This window comes from Terrapene carolina, unplaced genomic scaffold (genome assembly GCF_002925995.2).
Source record: "Terrapene carolina triunguis isolate 2854851 unplaced genomic scaffold, T_m_triunguis-2.0 Scaffold84, whole genome shotgun sequence".
NCBI lineage: Eukaryota > Metazoa > Chordata > Testudines > Emydidae > Terrapene > Terrapene triunguis.
This window is the reverse complement of record NW_020664435.1, coordinates 851,027-872,518: the sequence shown is the minus strand read 5'-3', so window position 1 is coordinate 872,518 and position 21,492 is coordinate 851,027. Positions and strand designations below refer to the sequence as shown.

Sequence of the window (21,492 nt, the reverse complement as noted above, 5' to 3'; positions counted from 1 at the left end):
CATGGTTCATGCACAGCTGCAGCCAGACTAATTTATAACATCATTTGGCCAGCTAGTGCACTAAATTGGGTTTGGAAGGGCCCATACAGGGTTAAAAAACAGGCTGTAGTTCAAGCAGCGATCTAGGCTAATATGTTTTAAACAATGCTCCCGCCACACCCTTCCACTTGGCCATGTCCACAGCAACCAGCCCAAGTGTGTTATCATCATAGCCCATTTGAGCTCGGGTTGCCAACTTTGTAATATTTAAAAACCGGACACTCGAACAGGAGTGCTGGAACCTCCCCTGCCTTGCGCCCCTTCCTCCCCCCGAGGACCTGCCCCTTCCTCCCAGGCTTCATCCCTGTTCCACCTCTTCCCCTGAGGCCCCGGTCCTGCCCTGCCCCTTCCCCCAAGGCCCTGCCCACCATTAGCTCCTCTTTCCCCCTCCCTCCATCGCTCATGCTTTGCCCCTTTCTTCCCCTCCCTGTGTGGGTCAGGAGGGACTCGCCTGCAGAGCCGGGGCTGGGAGCTGCAGCTGCCCGATGCAGGTAGGAGGTGGCCCTGGTTGCATAGGAGCTGGCATGGGTGATGACTCCTTGCCTCCCCGCCTCCAGTGACCAGACTTCGGGTGACCCGTCAGTAGATCTGGGCACCTGGCCACCCTAATTTGGGCCACAACTAGTCTTGAAAAGGGCTCTAGGGCAGCTGTTAAATAAAGACCATTAGTTGGCCTATTTAGGCAAAGCCTATTGATGAGCGAATGCAGTCCTGTTTCCTTGCATGTCAAACCTTGGCCTCTACGGGTATGTCTACACTGCAGTTGGGAGATGTGTCAGCTCAAGCTAGTGCACTGAAAATAGCGGTGTGGACATTGCCCAGGCCCACCGGACCTCCATGGGTCTGACCTGGGGTGATTAGCCCGAGCCACCACCAGCAGTGCCACAATGGCCACACTGCTATTTTTTAAGCATGCTAGCTGGCGCTGAGCTATGACAAGTCTGTCTAACCATGCTAGGAATCGCTCCTCCCAGCTGCTGGGTAGGCAGACCCGAAGTGCCAGTACTGATATTCATATCGCTTTGCAGCTACTGGCGCTGGAGGTTAGGGCAAGGAGCTGACACAGAGTTTGAAATATTAGGAGAGACAGAGAGCAGGCCTGGGTGTATTATATATTAGTGGCAGGAATGGCAGAGGTCCATAAGTCTATAAGCAAGGAGACTATACACACAAACGTATCCCTGTTATGTCTCCTAGTTCTATGAGAAAATATAAACGCAATAGCAAGAATAAAGGAAAGATAACTTATGAGGGGACAGAATCAACTGCACAGTGTAACTTTTAAAGGAGGCCATTCCTTTCTAAGAATTACTGTACTAACACTTCATTTTCTTTACCATACTGTGTCTAGACCCCTTGAGAAAATTGATGTGAAAGATGCATGACTATGGAGTGCTAAGTCTTCTGTAATATGCTGAATACCAGTGGATTTGAATAGATGGTGTGACCCGGTGTGCCTAGGGCAGCCCTGACTAGAAATGCCAAGGTCAGGGCAGGCTGCAAAAGGGAGAGCAGATACTCCCAAGACTGGAGGGCAACATTGAAGTTAAACTCCCCAACCAGTTACAAACTGTGCTTCTGGTCCCTCACACTGGTTATCAAGAAGCAAAAAAGAAATCACACAGCCCCGTTTATTGCATTCCAGTTCTCTGGCTCCCAGTAAGCACATAGGTCCAGCACAGTGAGAAGTTATTTAAAAAACTCTGCTCAAATATACAAAATGTTCTCCTGACCCCCAAACAGTGAGCCACGTTACCAGGTCAGTATAGGTTTGCATCTTACCCAAAATACCACACTACCAGCCAATCCTTTAGTGTGTCAAACTAAAGGTTTATTATAAAGAAAAAAGAAAGAACAAGAAGCAAGATGTTATATGGTAAAGCAATAACATACATACAAAGACTTCAAAGTCCATATACCAGGTTCTTAGCAGTATTGGTGAATTTGCTGGCTTGAAAGTCCCTCTGGAACACATCCACAGCTTGGATGGGTCATTCAGTCCTTTGTTTAGAGTTTCATTTGTAGAAAGGTTACTCCAGAGGTAAGAAGCAGGAATGAAGCCAAGAAGCAGGATTGAAGACCAAATGGAGAAGATGCAGCTGCTTTTTATAGTATTTTGCCATGCAGCTTGAATTTCCTTTGTTCCAAACACAAGCTCTCCTGCACATGGCATGGAAAAACCTTAGCGTTCTGTCCATAGGCATGCCCCTACATGCCTGGCTGAGTCATAAGATGTAGTCCCCAGCCCTTTCAATGGGTTCATTGTACAGTTGATGTCCCTTGGTGGGCCATCAAGCAGGCCTAGTGCTGATGCCATTCTGTCTGGGGGGTGTCACCCAGATACAACACAAGTTTGGAAATACAGATATACATACATATCTATAACTTATAATAAAAAAGTGATACACACATATAAACAATATTAACATACTTGGCAAATTATAACATTTTTGCAGATGCCTTACACGGCATATCTGGCACAACTCATTGCAATTTTACAATATTCATAATATCCTAAAGTGTCTCCCAGATTCCATACAGCATCACAGATGGCATAGTGGTTTTCATTGGCTTCATGCCCTGCCTCTCTAGAAGGTGAGAGTGACCTGCTGGTCTCAAAGGGCTTTTACATTTCAGAGACACCGCGCTGCCGCTAAATGCTTGTGTGTGTACAAGGACAGACTAGAAGGTGTGAGTGGTGGAAAGTTCACTTCTGATGCAATAGCCCCGCTGCCAAGTAAGCACCAGGCAAGAACACACTTTCCATGCATCTCAGCAAGTCTCCAGCTCCAATCAGTGAGATTGTACATAATCGAGGAAAAATAAACATCCTTCAATAACATTTTAACTACAAAAGGGAGAAACAAAACTAAGTGATCTGTTTCTTTTAGAAATCCTGGTCTGGAAGGGGGCTATTAGCATAAGCTAAGGTTTTGACCTCAGAGCTGCTATATTTTACATGTTAGCACTAGAAAAATGAGGGCAAAAAAACCTCCCTGTCAGCACTATGGCAGGACAGAAAAAAATACAGGCACTGACACAACTGTACAGTGGTACTTAATCCCAAAGATCTGATCAGGTCTAGGAAAAATCTTATAAACATATAGACTCATGAATGCCTCCTGACAACTTGGCTGTTATAGGAGCGAGGAGTGGTGGCTAGAGGTTAGAGGGGTGAATTGTGATGTAGAGGAGAGCTGTGTAAATATCTGATTTTTCAGTTCACTGGCAGTTCCAAGAATATCAGGAAAAAAATGTCAGTTTGGGTCAAACCAAAACCAAACCTTTTCAGAATTTTCAGCTTCAGAAAAAAGTTGAAAAAAATTTCATTTCAGTTCAAACAAAATGTGTCATTTGGGCTGATGTTTAATAAAAGCAAATGAAATACAGGGATTCTCAAACTGAGAGTCGGCACCCCCTCAGGGGGTCGTGAGCTGTCAGCCTCCACCCCAAGCCCCGCTTTGCAGCCAGCATTTCTAATGGTGTTAAATATATTAAAAAGTGTTTTTAATTTATAAGGGGTGTTGCACTCAGAGGCTTGCTATGTGAAAGGGGTCACCAGTACAAAAGTTTGAGAACTAGTGGGCTAGAATCACAAAAGTGGAGGAGGATGTGGTGATGGTGGTAGTCAGAGGGCACACACCTGGGATGTGGGATCAATAATTATATGGTCACTGGAGCAGGGACTGGAACCCAGGTGTCCGCCTCTTACAGGAGTGCCCTAACAACCAAGCAATAGCACAATCTCATGCTCTCTCTTTGGCCTAGTGACTATTCAAGTATGTATTACAAAGTGGAACAGCTTCAGCAGGTGAGACTGAGAGTGCCCCACCCCAGAATATCCTGCAGCCTGGTGGTCAGAACACTGCACTACAATGCAGAGACCTGCATTCAAGTCCCTGCCCCAGAATGGGGAGTCAAACCTGGGTCTCCCACAGCCCAGGGGAGTCTGCTAACAGCTGGACTATTGGATTGGGGGGGGAGGAGCCACCAGCACCATTTTTTGAATTCCGTTGTGAATATAGCCCAAGAAATCAAAATGTTTCATTTTGATATTTCCAATTTTTTCTTTTTTTCTTTGTTGTTTCGACCCAAACAATTAGAAGTCAACATAAGTCACACAATGTTGCAATCGACCCAATTCTGCATTTTTTCCCCTGTGAAATAGTTTTGGCTGAATAATTTTGTCCAGCTCTACTCCTGAGTGCCAATCCTGGCTTTTCCAATAACTTGCTTCCAGGCCATTTAAGCTATCTCTGCTTCCCTGGCCTCCTCTGTAAAATAATGTTTTCTCACCACCACCTCACAGGTGTCTTGTCAGTAAAACACTGTCAGAGCCTCGCTGTAAGGCGCTACGCAAGTGCAGTGTTATTATTAGTTCTGTACTTGCCAGCAGCCCTAAAATGCTGCTGTTGTGGGGATGGCGAAATCTAGCAAAATCCGGTGCCAAGAACTCTTGTGATCACTCGGTCATTCCTATATTTGGATCTGGGTTCCCAAACAAGTGACCTACAAACTATTAGTCCTCTGACAAGAAACTTTAAACTGCATGATTAGAAGATAGCAGGAGTGTTATCAACAAAGGAAGATGGGCTGACTGAGAAAGCTAACTGATGCTTTGTCAGGGGTCTCGTGGGCTCCTGACAGTCAGGAGTTTAGCAGGTTCTTTCACTAACTTTCCACAATTGACCCCCAATCTGATGTGTGGCCCAAATGATTTCAGTTTGGTGGCTGCCTCCTCCAAGACTGTCCCTTCCTTAAGCTTTTTCCAAAAATCTCCCACCATTGCCGGAGCTCCGAGAAGCTGCCCTGGTGCTAGCAATGGTGGGAGCTCCATCATAGTCCACTCACCGGCATTGTTACCAACACATTGCCTAAATCTGAGCAAGCCTGGGTGGCAGAGAGGTAAAAGTGTCAGTGGCTGGTCTACACTAGCTCTCCCACCATTGCTAGCACCAGGGGAGAGTCCCAAAGCTAAAGTAACGGTGGGAGATTTCCGGAAAAAAGCTCAATGCAGAGAAGGCCCTAGGCCCAGATCCCCAAAGATATTTAGGCACCTAATTCCGTAGATGCTGTTTAACTACACATGGCATGTACTGCTGATGCAGAATGGCTACTGCGGCTGCGGGATTGCAGCAGAACACTTTGGGATCCTCTGGCATAAAGCTATACTGGGGCCCAGTCTTGCAAAGTGCTCAGCTCCTCGCATGATCAAGCCCTCACGGTACAAGCTGACGCAGTTTTCACTCCCAGCTCAGGAAGCGCCCCAGCTGAAGTGGCAGATTTTCTGCAAAATGGGGTTGAGATGCATTGGGGAAGCTGAGCTAATGAAACTTAAAGGTGAACTGCAGAGTTTAATGAAAGGTTTGTGCTCATTGTGTGCTTCTTATCATGAATAAAGAGGCCTGAAAGGGATTTTAGTCTGAAGTTGTTTTTCCTGGGTTGTTGCTGTTGTTGTTTTAACCTTAGAAATATAAGAAATGTCAAATCTGGTCTTCCCTGATCTTTCTGGAGAACTCCTTAGAGGTCTCAGACAAGAACTGTAAGCTTTTTTCAGCCCTTAATTCAACTGTCTAACAAAAGCATATCAACTCCCAACTGCTTCTCGGGCATTTGAATTACATTTTTAAAATGTTTTTAACATTCTTCTAAAAATGATTTCCCCTTTCTACCAATATGATGTCACTTACTTCATTTTGCTGATGTCATAAACCCACCAATTATTTAGCCATCCACAGAGTTTTCCAGCACAAGCTAATACCTGAATTTATAATGTAAAAGACAAGCAGGAAAAATAAACAAAAACCTAAAAAAATTTTGAGGGCTCCTTTGTCTCCCTCCTCCCCCAGAAAAACACCCAAGAATCTAGTTTTCCCTTCCTTCCAAGATTACCTTTGAATAGCACCTCACTGCAAAATGACTGATTCTAACCTGTTCTATTATTCACTGACTTTTATAGGCATGTGACTTATCAAACATTTTTTTTGAATGTTTTGGCTGACAATGTGCTATGAGAAGTAGTTTGTATTCAGATGTTGCGGTATCCCACTGGATGCCTTAAGGTAAGCCTCCTACTGTAATCTCAGAGATCATATCCTTTTATATTATTTAAATATAAACAATATTGCTTTTTCAAAGCATCTAACATTTTCATCTAAGCTGAATTTCCCCCTGAGACCCCCATCACCCGTGCCTTTATCAATACCATGGAGCAGCAGAACCGCTTCTGGCCCTATCCTGCTCTCAAAGAGAAGCCTGAAGCACATGTCTAGACAATCGCTTATCTCTACTAGCTGTGATGGCAACAATCAATAGCTCAGCTCCTCTCCACAGAACTAGTAAGCAATTAAAGCACAAAAATAGTAACTAGATAAAGCCACAAAAAATACTTTCATACCACAAGGCCATTGGGGAACTGTCTAATAGAATCTTCTATATGAAAATTAGGTCACTGTGTCCTATGAAGAAGGAATTTACTCCATGCTGCGTATAAAAGCATAACTCTGAAGTTGGTAATTAGCACAAAGGCCTAATTTCAGATAAAAGAGCATTACAGAGCCACTTCCGCCTGCAAGCAATGCTTTGAAAGCTTTGTTAAAAAAACAGTTACAAAGATTTGGCCAGGGGGATTGTGGCTGTTACAGTATTTGCATTGCCAGGCTGGCACCGGAATCCTGAAACTGACATGAAGCAAGTGATTCAATAAAAGATCGAGTTTTTCATGTATTTACTAGTGTCTCTCTCTATCAATAGCTGAATGTTAGGGCTCAACCATGTAGGGGGCAAGTGGGGCAAAGCTCCTACTGACATCACTATGAAGTTACAGTTGTCAAGGCTTCTTCAGCCTCCGATTAAACCTTTTTTGTGTGCATGCGTGTGTGTGTAAGGAAGATAAGAGGTATTACAGAAGGACTGCCAAATAATCAATGCATTTAGAACCTATATACCCATATATTTGTGCTGTGATAAAATACTACCATAAATGCAAATATTCTAGGGTAGCCAGGAATGCAATACAGAATCAAGTAAAATCAGTAGTTTAAGTTCAGAGGTATGAAGATCCCAATGCAAGCCCCAAATGTCTAAGCAAGAGATGATGTAGTGCAAATATTCAGACTCAAGCCCAGCCCAATGCCAAGAGTAGAGGAGCTGGTTGGGAAATTTTCAGCAAAATGGCTTTTCATCAAAACTGACTTTTTGCAGGAAAGGACGAGTTTCAATGAAACCTTCATCAGGAAGGTTTCTCATGTCCAGGCCAGAGTTTTTGATCAGAGAAAGACAGCCTGACTCACCACAGAATATCCAATATCCCAGTACTTAGGGCACTCAGCTGGGAGATCCAGGTTCAAATCCCTCCTACAAGATAGCTTGAGTGAGACTGACTCTATAGGCTGGTGGTCATAGCACTCAGCTAGGATGTGTAAACCCAAGTTCAAGTCCTTGCTCCAAATCTCCCACAACTCAGGTGAATCCTCTAACCACCAGGCTAGTCTCTTTCTCTCCCATACATACTTTTTGCAAAAAATAACAAAAGGTCTTGATTTTGCTCCAATGAGATCAGGAAAATGTGATGTAGTCTCAAAAATTTTCACAGGACAGGAAAACCATTTCCCTTCCAGCTGTAGTCAAGATCCCTCCTCCTATTTTGAAAATATTATCAACAGAAACCAAAAGGACAAAGAACAGGAATTGTAACCTAAGGACCCATAATCAGAGCCAAGACCACCGCCCACCCATTACCTTACTCTGCTTACTTAATAGCTGTCTCCAGGAAATATTCTTGCTTGCAAGTTCTACTCAGCTCACATGCTAATTGAGCTGGGAACAGCAGTTAGGCCTTTTCATCTGCTAAAGGAGAACAGAGGAAATCTCAGGGACAGGGGCCATACTATAAGAAAAAATTATAGAAACATACAGGTCTTAAAATATTGGCCAGCACCTACTAGCTAGAGGTAGACAAGAAAAACAAGGGTGGGCTGGGAGCTTCATCAGCAAAGTACAGGGCCAATGTCCTTGTGAGAAGCCTGTTCTATTTCCACACACTGCTGAGATGAGGGAAGGTGATAAGATTTCTACCAGGTCCCTGGATTCTTTTTGGGAGCACTATATTTCTTATCAACCTCCCGCAGCGTCCTGTCCTGGAGGAACTGTCCGTGGAGCCTTCTTTAGATGAGGTTACTAAGGCCATTAAGCAGCTGTCTGCAGGCAAGTCTCCAGAACCTGGCAGCATTCCACCTGAAGTGTACACATGTGGAGATGCCCATCTAGTCAGGAAACTCACCAGACTTTTCAAGACTACATGGGAACAGGAGTATAAGAATGCTTTAATAGTCCATCTGTCCAAAGGCGAAGCATATCCAGCTGTGACAACCATTGCGGAATCTCACTGCTGTGTTTAGCAGGGAAGATCCTTGCACAGGTTCTCCTCATCGGGCTTGTCTCCCACCAAGTGGACTCGGGATATCCAGGTCCCAGCGAGACTTTCATGCTGGGCGTGGCACCATAGACATGATTTTTGCAGCCCAACAAACTCAAAAGAAGGCTTGTGAACAGAACAGGGACCTGCACATGCCGTTTGTTGACCTGACCCAGGTCTTTGACACAGTGAATTGTGAGGGCCTATGGAAACTGCTTCATAAATTTGGTTGCTGAGAGATGATTGCTATCATCCGCTTGTTTCACAATGTCATGATGGCCAGGGTGATAGTGTGCGGTGACTCAACAGAAGCCTTCCCTGTCACCAATGGCACCAAACAAGGATGCAAGATGGCTCCAGTGCTCTTTGCCATTGTCTTTCAGCCAGGCTCTTGTTTGCATTCCAGGGCTTTGAGAGAGGTGTACACATGCAGTTTAGATCAGATGGGGGTCTATTCAATCTACTGCGACTACTGGGCCCGCACCAAAGTCACTGAACATTTATTAAGAGAGCTCCTATTTGGTGACCACTCTGCCCTCATTGCACATGTGCTCAAGGACGTTCGGCTTATCGTGAACCACTTTGCCTAGGCCTCAAAATGCTTCAGCTTTGCAGTCAGCTCACGTACTAGCCAGCCCCAGACCATCAGTATCATGAGCACCACGAGGCCATCCTCACAGTTGACAATTCACCTCTCAACTCAGTCAGGAAATTCTGCTACCTGGGTAGCATACTTTCCAGCAGTGCCATGTTGGAGTATGAGATCATACAGCACATGGCAGTGGTCAGCTTGGCATTTGGCAAGCTCACCCACAGGCTCTGGAGGGAGCGTGGAGTCTGCTTCCGAACCAAGATAAAAATCGACCGCACTGTTGTACTCACCTCACTCCTCTGCAGATGTGAGACCTGGATGCTCTACTGATGGCACATCAAACAGCTGGAGAGCTTCCACCTTCGTGTCATCAACATCAAGTGGCAGGACAACACTGAGAGGTGCCAAATCCCTGGCATCGACAGTATGATTATCAGAGCTCAACTTTGCTGGGTCGGACACGTGGTTCGCATGGAGGTTTCCTGTATCCCGAAAGCTGTGCTCTACAGCCAACTGAGCACAGGAACACACTCTAAGGGTCAACCCAGCCTCAAATACAGACACCTTGAAGGCCAACCTCAAAGCATGCAAGACAGACATTAAAACCTAGGAACTCAGTGCACTAAACAGACCCAGATGGAGTGGTCTGTGCCATGAGGGCGTATCCCCTTTTGAGGAGTGGCATGTGAGGTCTCTGCAGGAGAAGAAAGCACATCATAAGACCAATGCCTCAAACTCTCTCTTCAACAACTATTACACTTGCAAAACATGGCTCCTGGAGGAGGGGGGTGGAACGTAGACGGGGTTAGGGGGCCAAGGCTGGGGCCACGGTTGGGGGGTGGATCTGGAACATAGCCTCAGCCAGAGGGCAAGGCTGGAGGCAGGACTGGGGCCAGAAGTGGAGCCTGGGCTGGGGACTAAGGCTAGGGTGGGGCCGGAGCAGAGTTGGGGATGGAGTGGGGCTGGGTGGTGCTCCTTCCCCACGCCCCATGGGGGCTGGCCCAGGCCCCACCACACACACCCCCAAACGTTCCTCTATGTGCCCCTATAGGGGCATGCCCCACAGTTTGAGCCGCCACTTATTGTTTTTTTCCCCCCCTCCCAAGTCTGCTTATATTCTCCAGAAGCAGGGTCCCTCACTTACCAGAGCAAGCTTTCAGTTCACCCTGAGTGACTGAATTTTTCAAGGCCTGAACACACTACCAGTCTTTCCAGACAGAGAAAAAGGGTTGTTAATACACAGGTAATCATGACACTAAAGGATTCTTTTGACAACATTCTGGCAACCATAAGAGTGAAGCTGGAGTCAGTTGTGAGGTCATTGGACCCTGAGAAATATTTGTATGCTTTATAGCAGGGGTAGGCAACCTATGGCACACGTGCCGAAGGCAGCACGTGAGCTGATTTTCAGTGGCACTCACACTGCCTGGGTCCTGGCCACCGGTCTGGGGTGTGTGGGTGTCTGCATTTTAATTTAATTTTAAATGAAGCTTATTAAACATTTTAAAAACCTTATTTACTTTACATACAACAATAGTTTAGTTATATATTATAGACTTATAGAACGAGACCTTCTAAAAATGTTAAAATGTATTACCGGCACGCGAAACCTTAAATTAGAGTGAATAAATGAAGACTCGGCACACCACTTCTGAAAAGTTGCCGACCCCTGCTTGATAGTGTGCATACATTGTATTTTATGTATTTTAGAAACAAGATTTTAACAAGCGGAATGTTATCAAAACCACACTGTTCCTCAGTGCAGAGACTTCCTGCAGGTTTATTTAACTGAAAATTACATTTACTACCCAAACACAGGGAAAAATGGATTTTTGTTGAAGTTTCATTTAAATATAATTATGTCTGAGGTAGAAGACTACAGCAGTAGTAATTCATTTAGTCCACTGCAAACTAGATTTAGACAAGTGCAACTGGCAGATGTTAAGAATGAACTCAGGCTAGATTTTAGTGTAATCTAGAGACAAAAGACTGAGGGTCCCATTTTCACCCCCTTCACTATTCATTCCTGAGGATTTTTTATTTTAGGACTTTGCTGTTAGCAGCGGTTATAGAAGTAGCCCAAAGTGCCTGCAGACACTGGTGCGTCCTGAGAGTTGTTTCTCTTTCAGAGGCCATGTTTACTTGTTTTGTGAAAATATCTGACAGTAGTCTGACAGCCTTACCGGATAATTTCAAGTCCACCTGCTTCTCAGTTTCTTACAACACAACTCTCTCTACTAAACAAGAAACTGCTTCCCCATTTGCCTTGCAAACTACCTTCTATTTTGCAACAAAAGTGAAATATACATCATTTGAGAATATGCTTGCAAATTAGTTTATTTCATGGAAACAAAGGATTGTTTTTCACTGAATATTTTGCAAATTGAATCCAGCATATTTGCCTACATCAGATGTTGATGAAAAAGACTAGATGCTGTCAGACTGCAATACCTTTTAATTAGTTAAACAGCACCATCTTGTGGCAGGCTCTAGAAACTAAATTCTGTTTGTATTTTCAAATTACTGCATACATGTGTTGAATTTTTGTAACTGCATTTATCACTGTAGGAATAGGCAGATTAAAAGAAACGTTCTCAACAGTTTCCGCTGTCATATTCACGCAGGAGCAGTGCTTTGAAATTGAAAGCACTTTAGTGTTTATACATAGTTAAGAGTTTATATCCTGTCATTTAGCTTTAAACAGCAGAGTAGAAATTTAACAAGATACAAAACGTTATTTCCATTCCCTCCAAATGTTCAGTAGTGCAGCCAACACACCAGCATGACAGAATTTGCGTTTTACAGAAAGGCAGGGTATTGCTACAAAAACAGCCACAGCTACTGAAAGCGTCAAAAGTGGTAAAACATTATTTTTTCTAATAGTGACGAACGCGGCTTGAAGTGCAAATGCTAGTAGTACTTAGCACTGCACAAAGGCCGGTACAACCACTGTACAAAAATGGATAAGGTTTGAGCCTGGGCTTCAGTTTATTTTCTATTAGCTATGAATGAAAATGAAGGCTGGATTCTTCATTCCCCTGCTGTCAACTCACTGAAGACACCGTCAACAGCAAAGGTATTACGAGTCTAAGGGTATGTTCACATGGCCAAAAGAGACCTATGGAGGAGAGCCTCAGAGCCCAGGCAACTGACTCAGGCTCCTGGGAATTGCAGTATAGGGGTAAAAATAGCAGCATAGTTGTTCGGGCTCAGGCTGGAGCCCGGGCTCTGAAATCCGGCCAGTGTGGAGGGTCTCAGAGCCTGGGCTCCAGCATGAGCCCAAACATTTACTATTTATAACCCCACAGCACAATCCCAAATCAGTTCACCGGGGCTCAGACTCGCTGCTGCAGTTTTGGGGGGGTCTTTTTGGTTTTGCAAGTTGAGGTGTACACTAAGTACCTTATCTAAGGTACTTTATGGCCCCCATTACCATAGTACCTCACAATCTTTAATGTATCTATCCTCAACATTCCTGGAAGGTAGGAAAGTGCTGTATCACCATTTTACAGCTATGGAACTGAGACTCAGAGACCCAGGGCTGGTCTACACTTAAAAATTAGTTCAACCTAGCTAGGTCACTCAGGGCTGTGAAAAATTTCACATCCTGTGCAACATAGTTAGGTTGACCTAACCCCTAATGTAGAGGCAGCTAGTTGACAGAAGAATTATTCTGTCCACCTAGCTACTGCCTCTCCGAGAGGTGGATGAATCTACATAGATGGAAAAACCCCTTCCATGGACATAGGAAGCATCTATGCCACTACACTACCATCGCTGTGATGCCACAGTGGGCCTTAGTGAAGGTCACCCATGAAGTCTGATGGAACAAGAAATTGAATCTGGGTCTCAAGTTCCAGGCTAGCACTCTACCCACTGGACCACCCTTTCTCCCACTGTCACGGCAGCTTTGCCACAGTAGAGTTAACAGCAGGTATTTCCACATTAGAATCAGTCTTTGGAAAACATTGATGGCTGTTTCTATTAAAATACCAGTGAAGAGCTAATGGGAAAAAATTAAAGCAACGTTGTGAAAAGTGAAGAATTGTGCAAAACGTAGCCCTATGTTCCAGTATAACCACTGAACAAATCCTAGGGGCTGTGATTTGGGTATATGCTAATTGTTACACATGTCCTAGATGGTTACAGAATAGCTAATAACCTAGATTCATAGATTCATAGACTTAAGGTCAGAAGGGACCATTATGGTCATCTAGTCTGACCTCCTGCACAACGCAGGCCACAGAATCTCACCCACCCACTCCTGTAACAAATCCCTAACCTATGTCTGAGTTATTGAAGTCCTCAAATCGTGGTTTAAAGACCTCAAGGTGCAGAGAATCCTCCAGCAAGTGACCCGTGCCCCATGTTGCAGAGGAAGGCAAAAAACCTCCAGGGCCTCTGCCAATCTTCCCTGGAGGAAAATTCCTTCCCAACCCCAAATATGGCAATCAGTTAAACCCTGAGCATGTGGGCAAGACTCACTAGCCAGCACCCAGAAAAGAACTCTCTGTAGTAACTCAGATCCCACCCCATCTAACATCCCATCACAGACCATTGCGCATATTTACCTGCTAATAATCAAAGATGAATTAATTGCCAAAATTAGGCTATCCCATCATACCATCCCCTCCATAAACTTATCAAGCTTAGTCTTGAAGCCAGATGTCTTTTGCCCCCACTACTCCCCTTGGAAGGCTGTTCCAGAACTTCACTCCTGTAATGGTTAGAAACCTTCGTCTAATTTCAAGTCTAAACTTCCTAGTGTCCAGTTTATATCCATTTGTTCTTGTGTCCACATTGATACTAAGCTTAAATTCCTCTCCCTCCCTGATATTTATCCCTCTGATATATTTATAAAGAGCAATCATATCTCCCCTCAGCCTTCTTTTGGTTAGGCTAAACAAGCCAAGCTCTTTCAGTCTCCTTTCATAAGACAGGTTTTCCATTCCTCGGATCATCCTAGTAGCCCTTCTCTGTACCTGTTCCAGTTTGAATTCATCCTTCTTAAACATGGGAGACCAGAACTGCACACAGTATTCCAGATGAGGTCTCACCAGTGCCTTGCATAACAGTACTAACACCTCCTTATCTTTACTGGAAATACCTCGCCTGATGCATCCTAAAACCACATTAGCTTTTTTAACGGCCAGATCACATTGGCGGCTCATAGTCATCCTGTGATCAACCAATACTCCAAGGGCCTTCTCCTCCTCTGTTACTTCCAACTGATGTGTCCCCAATTTATAACCAAAATTCTTGTTATTAAATCCCTAAATGCATGACCTTGCACTTTTCACTATTAAATTTCATCCTATTACTATTACTCCAGTTTACAAGGTCATCCATATCTTCCTGTACGATATCCCGGTCCTTCTCTGTGTTAGCAATACCTCCCAGCTTTGTGTCATCCGCAAACTTTATTAGCACATTCCCACTTTTTATGCCAAAGTCAGCAATAAAAAGATTGGTCCCAAAACTGATCCCTGAGGAACTCCACTAGTAACCTCCTTCCAGCCTGACAGTTCACCTTTCAGTATGAACCTGGGAGATAGTTCTTTCAATTGTGCCTCTGCAGCTGTCAATCTTTCCCATTGATGACCTAGAAAGCTCTGATAAACTGCTACTGTTGCAGTAGACCAAATAGATGCCTTCAGTATGCATTTCAATTACCATTAAAATGGACAAAACACAAAAATAATTTACCTGATTTTTTTTTTTTTTTTTAATAACTACAACAGGGAAAAGTCAATTCTTCAATACATAGGCAATTTCATTCCTCCCCACAGTCCTTAGTTTCTCTTGTTTGTACATGCCTTTTCTACATCGATCTGAGAGAAAAAATTAAGATTAAGAATATGGTCCTGTAAAACAAATAGCCTAGTGGACAATTGTAGTAACAGAAAATAAAATCTAGTTGCTTAAAGTTAAATGTAAGTTAGTGTCTCTTTAAATAGTTTCCAGAAGTTGTTTACCTAATAACATGATTTTATTCAGTATAAAATTCTGCCCGCACAGGACAAGTGTTTATCTGGTCACTAGACATTCCTAGAATTCTGAAGTATTTGAGGCCAGAGCTACACCTTTTAGGAGAGTAGTGGAAGTAAATTTTGAAGTATGACGTATTTTAGAATAGAATTTAACCATGAATATTTCTTATTTGTCTGAGCCTTTAAAAAGAATGCAAAAACATTAGCACTTGCACAGGTTTTACATTCTGCAGGGCAGGGGTTGTCTCTTGCTTCATACAGAGACAACTATTCGCACTTTACCCGACACCCTGGATTTGTACAAAAAGATAGTTCTCTACTCCAATAATCCTGTGTTTCAAGTATGATTTTTTGTAAAGTAGCTTCATCAATGCTACATTTTTTCCATAGCAAATTGCTATAAAATATATTTGAGGATTTTAACAGCTATTTACTATTAACTTGGGTATGCAACATAATAGGTACTGTAATCCAGAAGCACATGAAAAGTGAGCAGCAGTAACTAACTCATTTCTCATTGCTGGTTTAGGGCCTGCTCTCGTGATGTGTTGAGCACTGCCAACTCATAGCAATGTAAATTACTCAGGCAGTTACTTATTGTTGTGTAAGACCCTAAGTGATATATATACACACATTACCTTAATATTTGTAAATATTACAACACAAAGACAGACACTAATTGTATATTAAACTGGAACTTTATTTGATTACTGACAGTTTATGCTTTTTTTGAAGATTGCTTCTGGAGCTTCTTTACTTCATGCTTGATGATCCTGTTCCTCTGTAAATTAAAGAAATAATTTTGTAACATTAAGTCTAATAAGAGCAGCAAATGAACACAATCTATATACATCTGTGCTACTCATGACTTTCTGGGTTTTCAAATTCTCCCCTTTTTAGCATAATCACTCTTTGGTCGGCAGATGTAGGTTTTACTGAAATCGCAGAAAGATATCACATCACTATATATAGTGGTGTGACATATTTCTGACACTTCGATGGCCCAAGTGGCAAAGGACTGCTGTCAGACTGGTAGCCTACTTGTAGTGCCCTGCTACAAGTCTGCGTGAGACTCCTACTCAGTTTATTTTTTCACAGTTTGGCAGCATTGCTATTAAAGCAATGTGTGGCTCTGAGAAAAAGAGGGAAAGTAGTGTTTCATATTGTCAACAGCAATCCCTCACAAAGGATCAATGAACTTTGGAGACAGCTTCAGTTCTCAACTGTAGAGATGTCTGGTACATAGCCTTGAAGACTAGCATGGAGTTAAAGGAGAGAAATATAGACTGAACTTGAATTAAGTGTTTAAAAAGAAAAACAGCGATGAACAAGCATCAGCTAACTCAAAGGGCAAATTTATATTGCTTCTCTAGTTTTCTGCAAGTCTGAGTCCAAAATGAACAGAAAAATTAGTATAAGGAATTATGTATTTGAATCTGATTCAGAATAAAGAGCTAGATTTGCTTTTAAAACACCACAAATCAACTATCCAAAGACAGCTATACATTTAACCACTTACCATTTTCTTTGCCTTCATGACCTTGTAGCGATCAAAATCTGTCATCTTGGCTTTCTGTTGAAGAAAATTTGCACTTCAGTTAAAAGTTAACTAAAATCTTCCGTGTTTAATTCCTTAAACAGTTAAATGTAACATTGCAAAAAATAAATATATTTTGTGCTTTTCAGCCAGACAACGCAAAAGAACTTTGCAAACCACCACTAAAATGAATTTACAAATCAGCGTACATGCCATTTATCTCCATAGCTGGGACTGTCTGATGATGCAGAGAACAGACAAAAAACATTTTGTAGAGATGGCAAAGCAGAAAAATAGATGATTAAATTTAGTGGTAAAACCATTTGATTTTCAATAACACAATTTACATTACAACTTGACAACCCATGTTTTCACTGCCTTTAGTCTTACTCTGCAACATTAATCTCAATTTTTCTACTAGATTATATCTGATAACTTTAGTAACATGCTAAGTGCAGAGTATTTTATATCACACTGAAGATCAAACATACCTTTTCTCTGGCTTCAATCTTCTTTGCCCACCTTGTACCTGTCCATTTTTCATTAATATTTTCTTTCTCCCAGGCAACTCGCACATGCTTCTGACGAGCACTGAATTTAAACAAACAATGTCATATATCAACATTATTTGCATTATCATCATAAACAAATCAACTCCTTCAGTGCTGCTCCAGCTTTCAATTTTAAGTAAGTGAAGTCAAATACCAAGTAGACAGGTTACATCGTTAGTACATCTCAAAGGTGTTAAACACAGAGCAAATTTAATCAAAGTCCTGTAAAAGTATACTAAAACTTCCTTCTTGTGTTGGCAGTTAGGATTGAAGGGAGGGGCAATCTAGAAAGATACACTGGGATACTATTCTCTTGGCATTCACCTAAAATGGTTAGTAAAAAACAGAAGTTATGAGTTCAAAGTTATGGAAGCTTTTATCAGCATAGTAGGTCTCATAGTAGTACCCAATAGTGATTGTGGCTTAGTGATTTTATAGATCACAGAAGCTGGAGAGAAAAGACTTGGAACTCAATCCAACTACAAATAGGGTATATAGTTCTTCAAATAAAGAACATATTGAATACTTCACTTTGAATATGTAGCCATAGTCTATTGTTTAGGAGACAACGCATGAAGTTATGCATTACTGTAATTCATTTATAACTTTTCCTTGTAAGTAATACGGGCTAGTATCTGCCTCAGTCAAATCTGCTACTTGTCAATCACACTGTCAATACTCATAACAATGAATCCAATACATTTAACCATGATCATATGATCTGCTAGGTCTTAACAGCACACACATCATTAAATCACTTAGTACATTATGAAAGATGATTAGACTTTGGGGATAACTTAAGAAAACACCTATACACCCATATGATCTTTTCTAAAATTTAGAAACAAAATCACAAACAGACCGTGTAAATTAGCTTCACATTAAGTCAAGTTTAAACAGCCAAAAGGAAAGACAACTCACCTGTGTGGGAATTTGAGTACAAAATCGGTTAGCTGCATGCACTTGAAGGGCATAGCCTGCCTTCTTACACCACTGCAGGGACCGTCAACTAGCGCCTAGAACAAGAGTGATTGAATGGATTCACTAACATTTTTCCAATATACTATGACAGACTACAGAAAGTTACTTTCAGATGAAGAAAGTGTTACAAACTGGAGGAGAGCACTATGCATTTGGAACACTGGAGAACATAACAAGAGTGGAGTACACTACCCAAACTCTATGGCAAGCTCAACTAGCATTTATTTAAAGCATTGTTTCCCCAACACAGAAGGCCAAGGGAGACGCATGTTCTCGCACAGGTGCAACTAAAGATGCAGAAAACTTCTGTGCAACTTCCCCCTCCCTAATGCAAGTAGGAACAGTTCATATATATAGGACTACAGGCTCAGTCAGGTGAGCAGGGAGACTCAGGAAGCAAAACGTTAACGAAAATGAGTACAAATAAGAGACAGGAAAAATTAAAAAAAAAAAGAACAGAAACTGATGAGATGAGTTTGGAGGTAGTGTCCCTCTGTCAATCACAAGAATCCAATACAGGTATTCAGCTCCTTTTAGAAAGATATGAACGCAAGAATGGCCATGCAGGCCCAGACCAATGGTCCATCTAGCCCAGTATCCTGTCTTCCGACAGTGGCCAATGCCAGGTACTTCAGAGGGAATGAACAGAACAGGGCAATTTATCGAGCGATCCATCCCGTCCGTCAGAAGCTGACAGAAACTAGGGACACCCAGAGCATGGGGTTGCATCCCTGACCCTCTTGGCAAATAGCCATTGATATTTTCCATGGAAAATATCTAGAGTTCTTTTTTTAACCCAGTTATACTTTTGACCTTCACAACATCTCCGGGCAACGAGTTCCACAGGTTGACTATACATTGTGTTAAGAAGTATGTTCTTATGATCCATTCCCTAATCATTTTTCTTGCCTTTCGATTACTTTTTCCAATTCTAATATATCTTTTTTGAGATGGGGCAACCAGAACTGCATTGTATTCAAGGTGTGGGTGTATCATGGATTTATATAGCGACATGATATTTACTGTCTTATTATCCATCCCTTTCCTTGCGGTTCCTAACATTGTTAGCTTTTTTGACTGCCACTGCATACTGAGTGGATGTTTTCAAAGAACTATCCACAATGATTCCAAGCTCTCTTTCCTGAGTGGTAACAGCTAATTTAGACCCCATCATTTTGTATGTATAGTTAGGACTATGTTTATTGTATTTATCATTCAATTTCATCTGTCATTTTGTAGCCCAGTTTTGAGACCCCTGTGTAACTCCTCGCAGTCTGCTTTGCACTTAACTATCCCACTACAGATCCCTGGGAGACACCACTATTTACCTCTCTCCATGCTGAAAACTATCCATTTATTCCTATCCTTTGTTTCCTGTTTTTTAACCAGTTACTGATCCACTAGAGCAGGGGTCGGCAACCTTTCAGAAATGGTGTGCCGAGTCTTCATTTATTCACTCTAATTTAAGATTTTGCGTGCCAGTAATACATTTTAACGTTTTTAGGAGGTCTCTTTCTATAAGTCTTTAATAGATAACTAAACTATTGTTGTATGTAAAGTAAATAAGGTTTTTAAAATGTTTCAGAAGCTTAATTTTAATTTAAATTAAAATGCAGAGCCCCCCCAGACCGGTGGCCAGGACCCGGGCGGTGTGAGTGCCACTGAAAATCAGCTTGTGTGCCGCCTTTGGCACACATGCCATAGGTTGCCTACCCCTGCATTAGAGGACCTTCCTTCTTATCCTTACTATTGATTCTGAGAGGGGAAACAAGAGTTTCCGTACAAAGATTAATTGTAAAGCATGCAGTACACATGGGTATTTGCATTCCATTTTCCTTAACATTGTAAGCCCCTTGGAAAAATTGATATATGGAAAACTGAAATATTTTAATATTGTACAAAAAAATACCTTTAAAATAGAGGATGAAAGAATTGGGGAGAGGAAAAGACTACAGGTCTCTGAGCTTACCCTGTTCTGGTCAATAACATCCACAATTGCCACCAGCTTGCCAGCATGTGGCCCAAAGGAGATATAGGCAACTCGGCCAATCTCAACGTAACGTTTGAACACCTGGAAGAAATGTTTTACTGAAATTAAGAGTCTGAATAAAAGTAGTATGACCAAAACCAGGAATCGCTATCTACAAAACCTTCAATTGCAGGGGCCGTTTTGCTCCATGGCCTGGGATAGGAGATCTAGCACTTTCAGACCAGTTTCAGTTTAGATTTCAGAAAATGCAGCTATTCCTTCTCGTCTTGTGTTTCTATTTTGTACATCCCATTTGAAAATCCTTCTTGTCAGAGGTAGGCTCAGGTAAGAGAGAGGGGCCCCTACAGGAGAAGGGAAACCAGGGGACAGCCAAACGTCGCCCACAATTTCACTTGCATTTCGGTCAGGAGTCAGTGGTACTCCAAGCAAACTGCACCCCCCATTCCCCTGCCCTGCTAGGAAGGGAATCTATATTATCCCTAGGGATGGGAGGCAAGCACTGGTCTGCGCGGGGGTGGGACCAGCTCGGCAGCAGCCCCCACACGAAGGGTCGGAGGTGGAATATGCCACTCAGAGCTCACGGCTGGATGTGCGGGGGGGGGAGGTATCTGGCTATAAGCTCAGTGCTGACGGTGCCGGTACGAGGTGGCGCGGGAGACGCACGCTCGCTCCCCGCGTTACGGGCTGGGGGGGGACGGACCCATTTCAGCTGAGGGGGGGGGGGGAGGTTTGTGCAAAATCTGGCAACGGCAGCCCGGCCCTGCGGTTCACCCGACCACCGGCCCCGCCAGCCAAGCGATGGGCCCCGCCAACGGGCCGGAGCTTTGGGCTCCCCTCGGTGGGGGGGAGGGGGGCAGCAGGCACCAGTGGAGACGTGGCCGAGCCCCGCGCCGCAGAACACGTTCCCGGAGCGGGGTGGCCCCCGCCCGGCCCTGCCACGGGGTCCCCGCGCCCCGGCCCCGCTCCGGTCATTGGGAGGCGGCGGCTCAGCGCCCTGCCGGGGCCCGCTCCCGCCGCGCCGGGCTGGCGGGGGGGGATTCCCGGGCTGGTAGCGGAGGCCGCGGCCGCACGCACTCACCATGATGGCCGCCCGCGAGCAGAAAGGAGCGAGCGGCTTCCGCTGCGCCCGGACGCCGCTTCCGATCCCCTACTGCGCATGCGCCCGCGCTGGAGACGGTGGGTGCAAGCTCGCGCTCCAGATGCGCATGCTCCTGCGAGGGCGGGGGACGAAAGGGGGGGGGAGAAGTGCCTTACTAAGTGCGCATGCGCAACAGGCGGTTCCGGTGGGTGTCGCAGGGAATCGTTTCCGCCCCTCCTCCAATAGGCATGCGTACCAAACGATCGCGGTGGGTGGGTCAAGATTTTTACCTCATCCTTTGTACGCATGCGTGACAAG

At 43.6% G+C, this 21,492-nt stretch overlaps 1 protein-coding gene across 1 annotated transcript; it reads right to left on the bottom strand.

Annotated features, from left to right (window-relative positions):
• Positions 1-15,716: 15,716 nt before the first annotated feature.
• On the bottom strand, positions 15,717-21,253 carry RPL14 (ribosomal protein L14). The gene is made up of 6 exons (XM_024198953.2): positions 21,175-21,253; positions 20,076-20,177; positions 18,047-18,141; positions 17,066-17,165; positions 16,557-16,610; positions 15,717-15,818 (listed from the first exon to the last, which is right to left on the bottom strand). The coding sequence occupies exons 1-6, from the start codon at positions 21,175-21,177 to the stop codon at positions 15,756-15,758; spliced, it is 417 nt and encodes a 138-aa protein (XP_024054721.1). The 5' UTR covers positions 21,178-21,253; the 3' UTR covers positions 15,717-15,755.
• Positions 21,254-21,492: the final 239 nt, after the last annotated feature.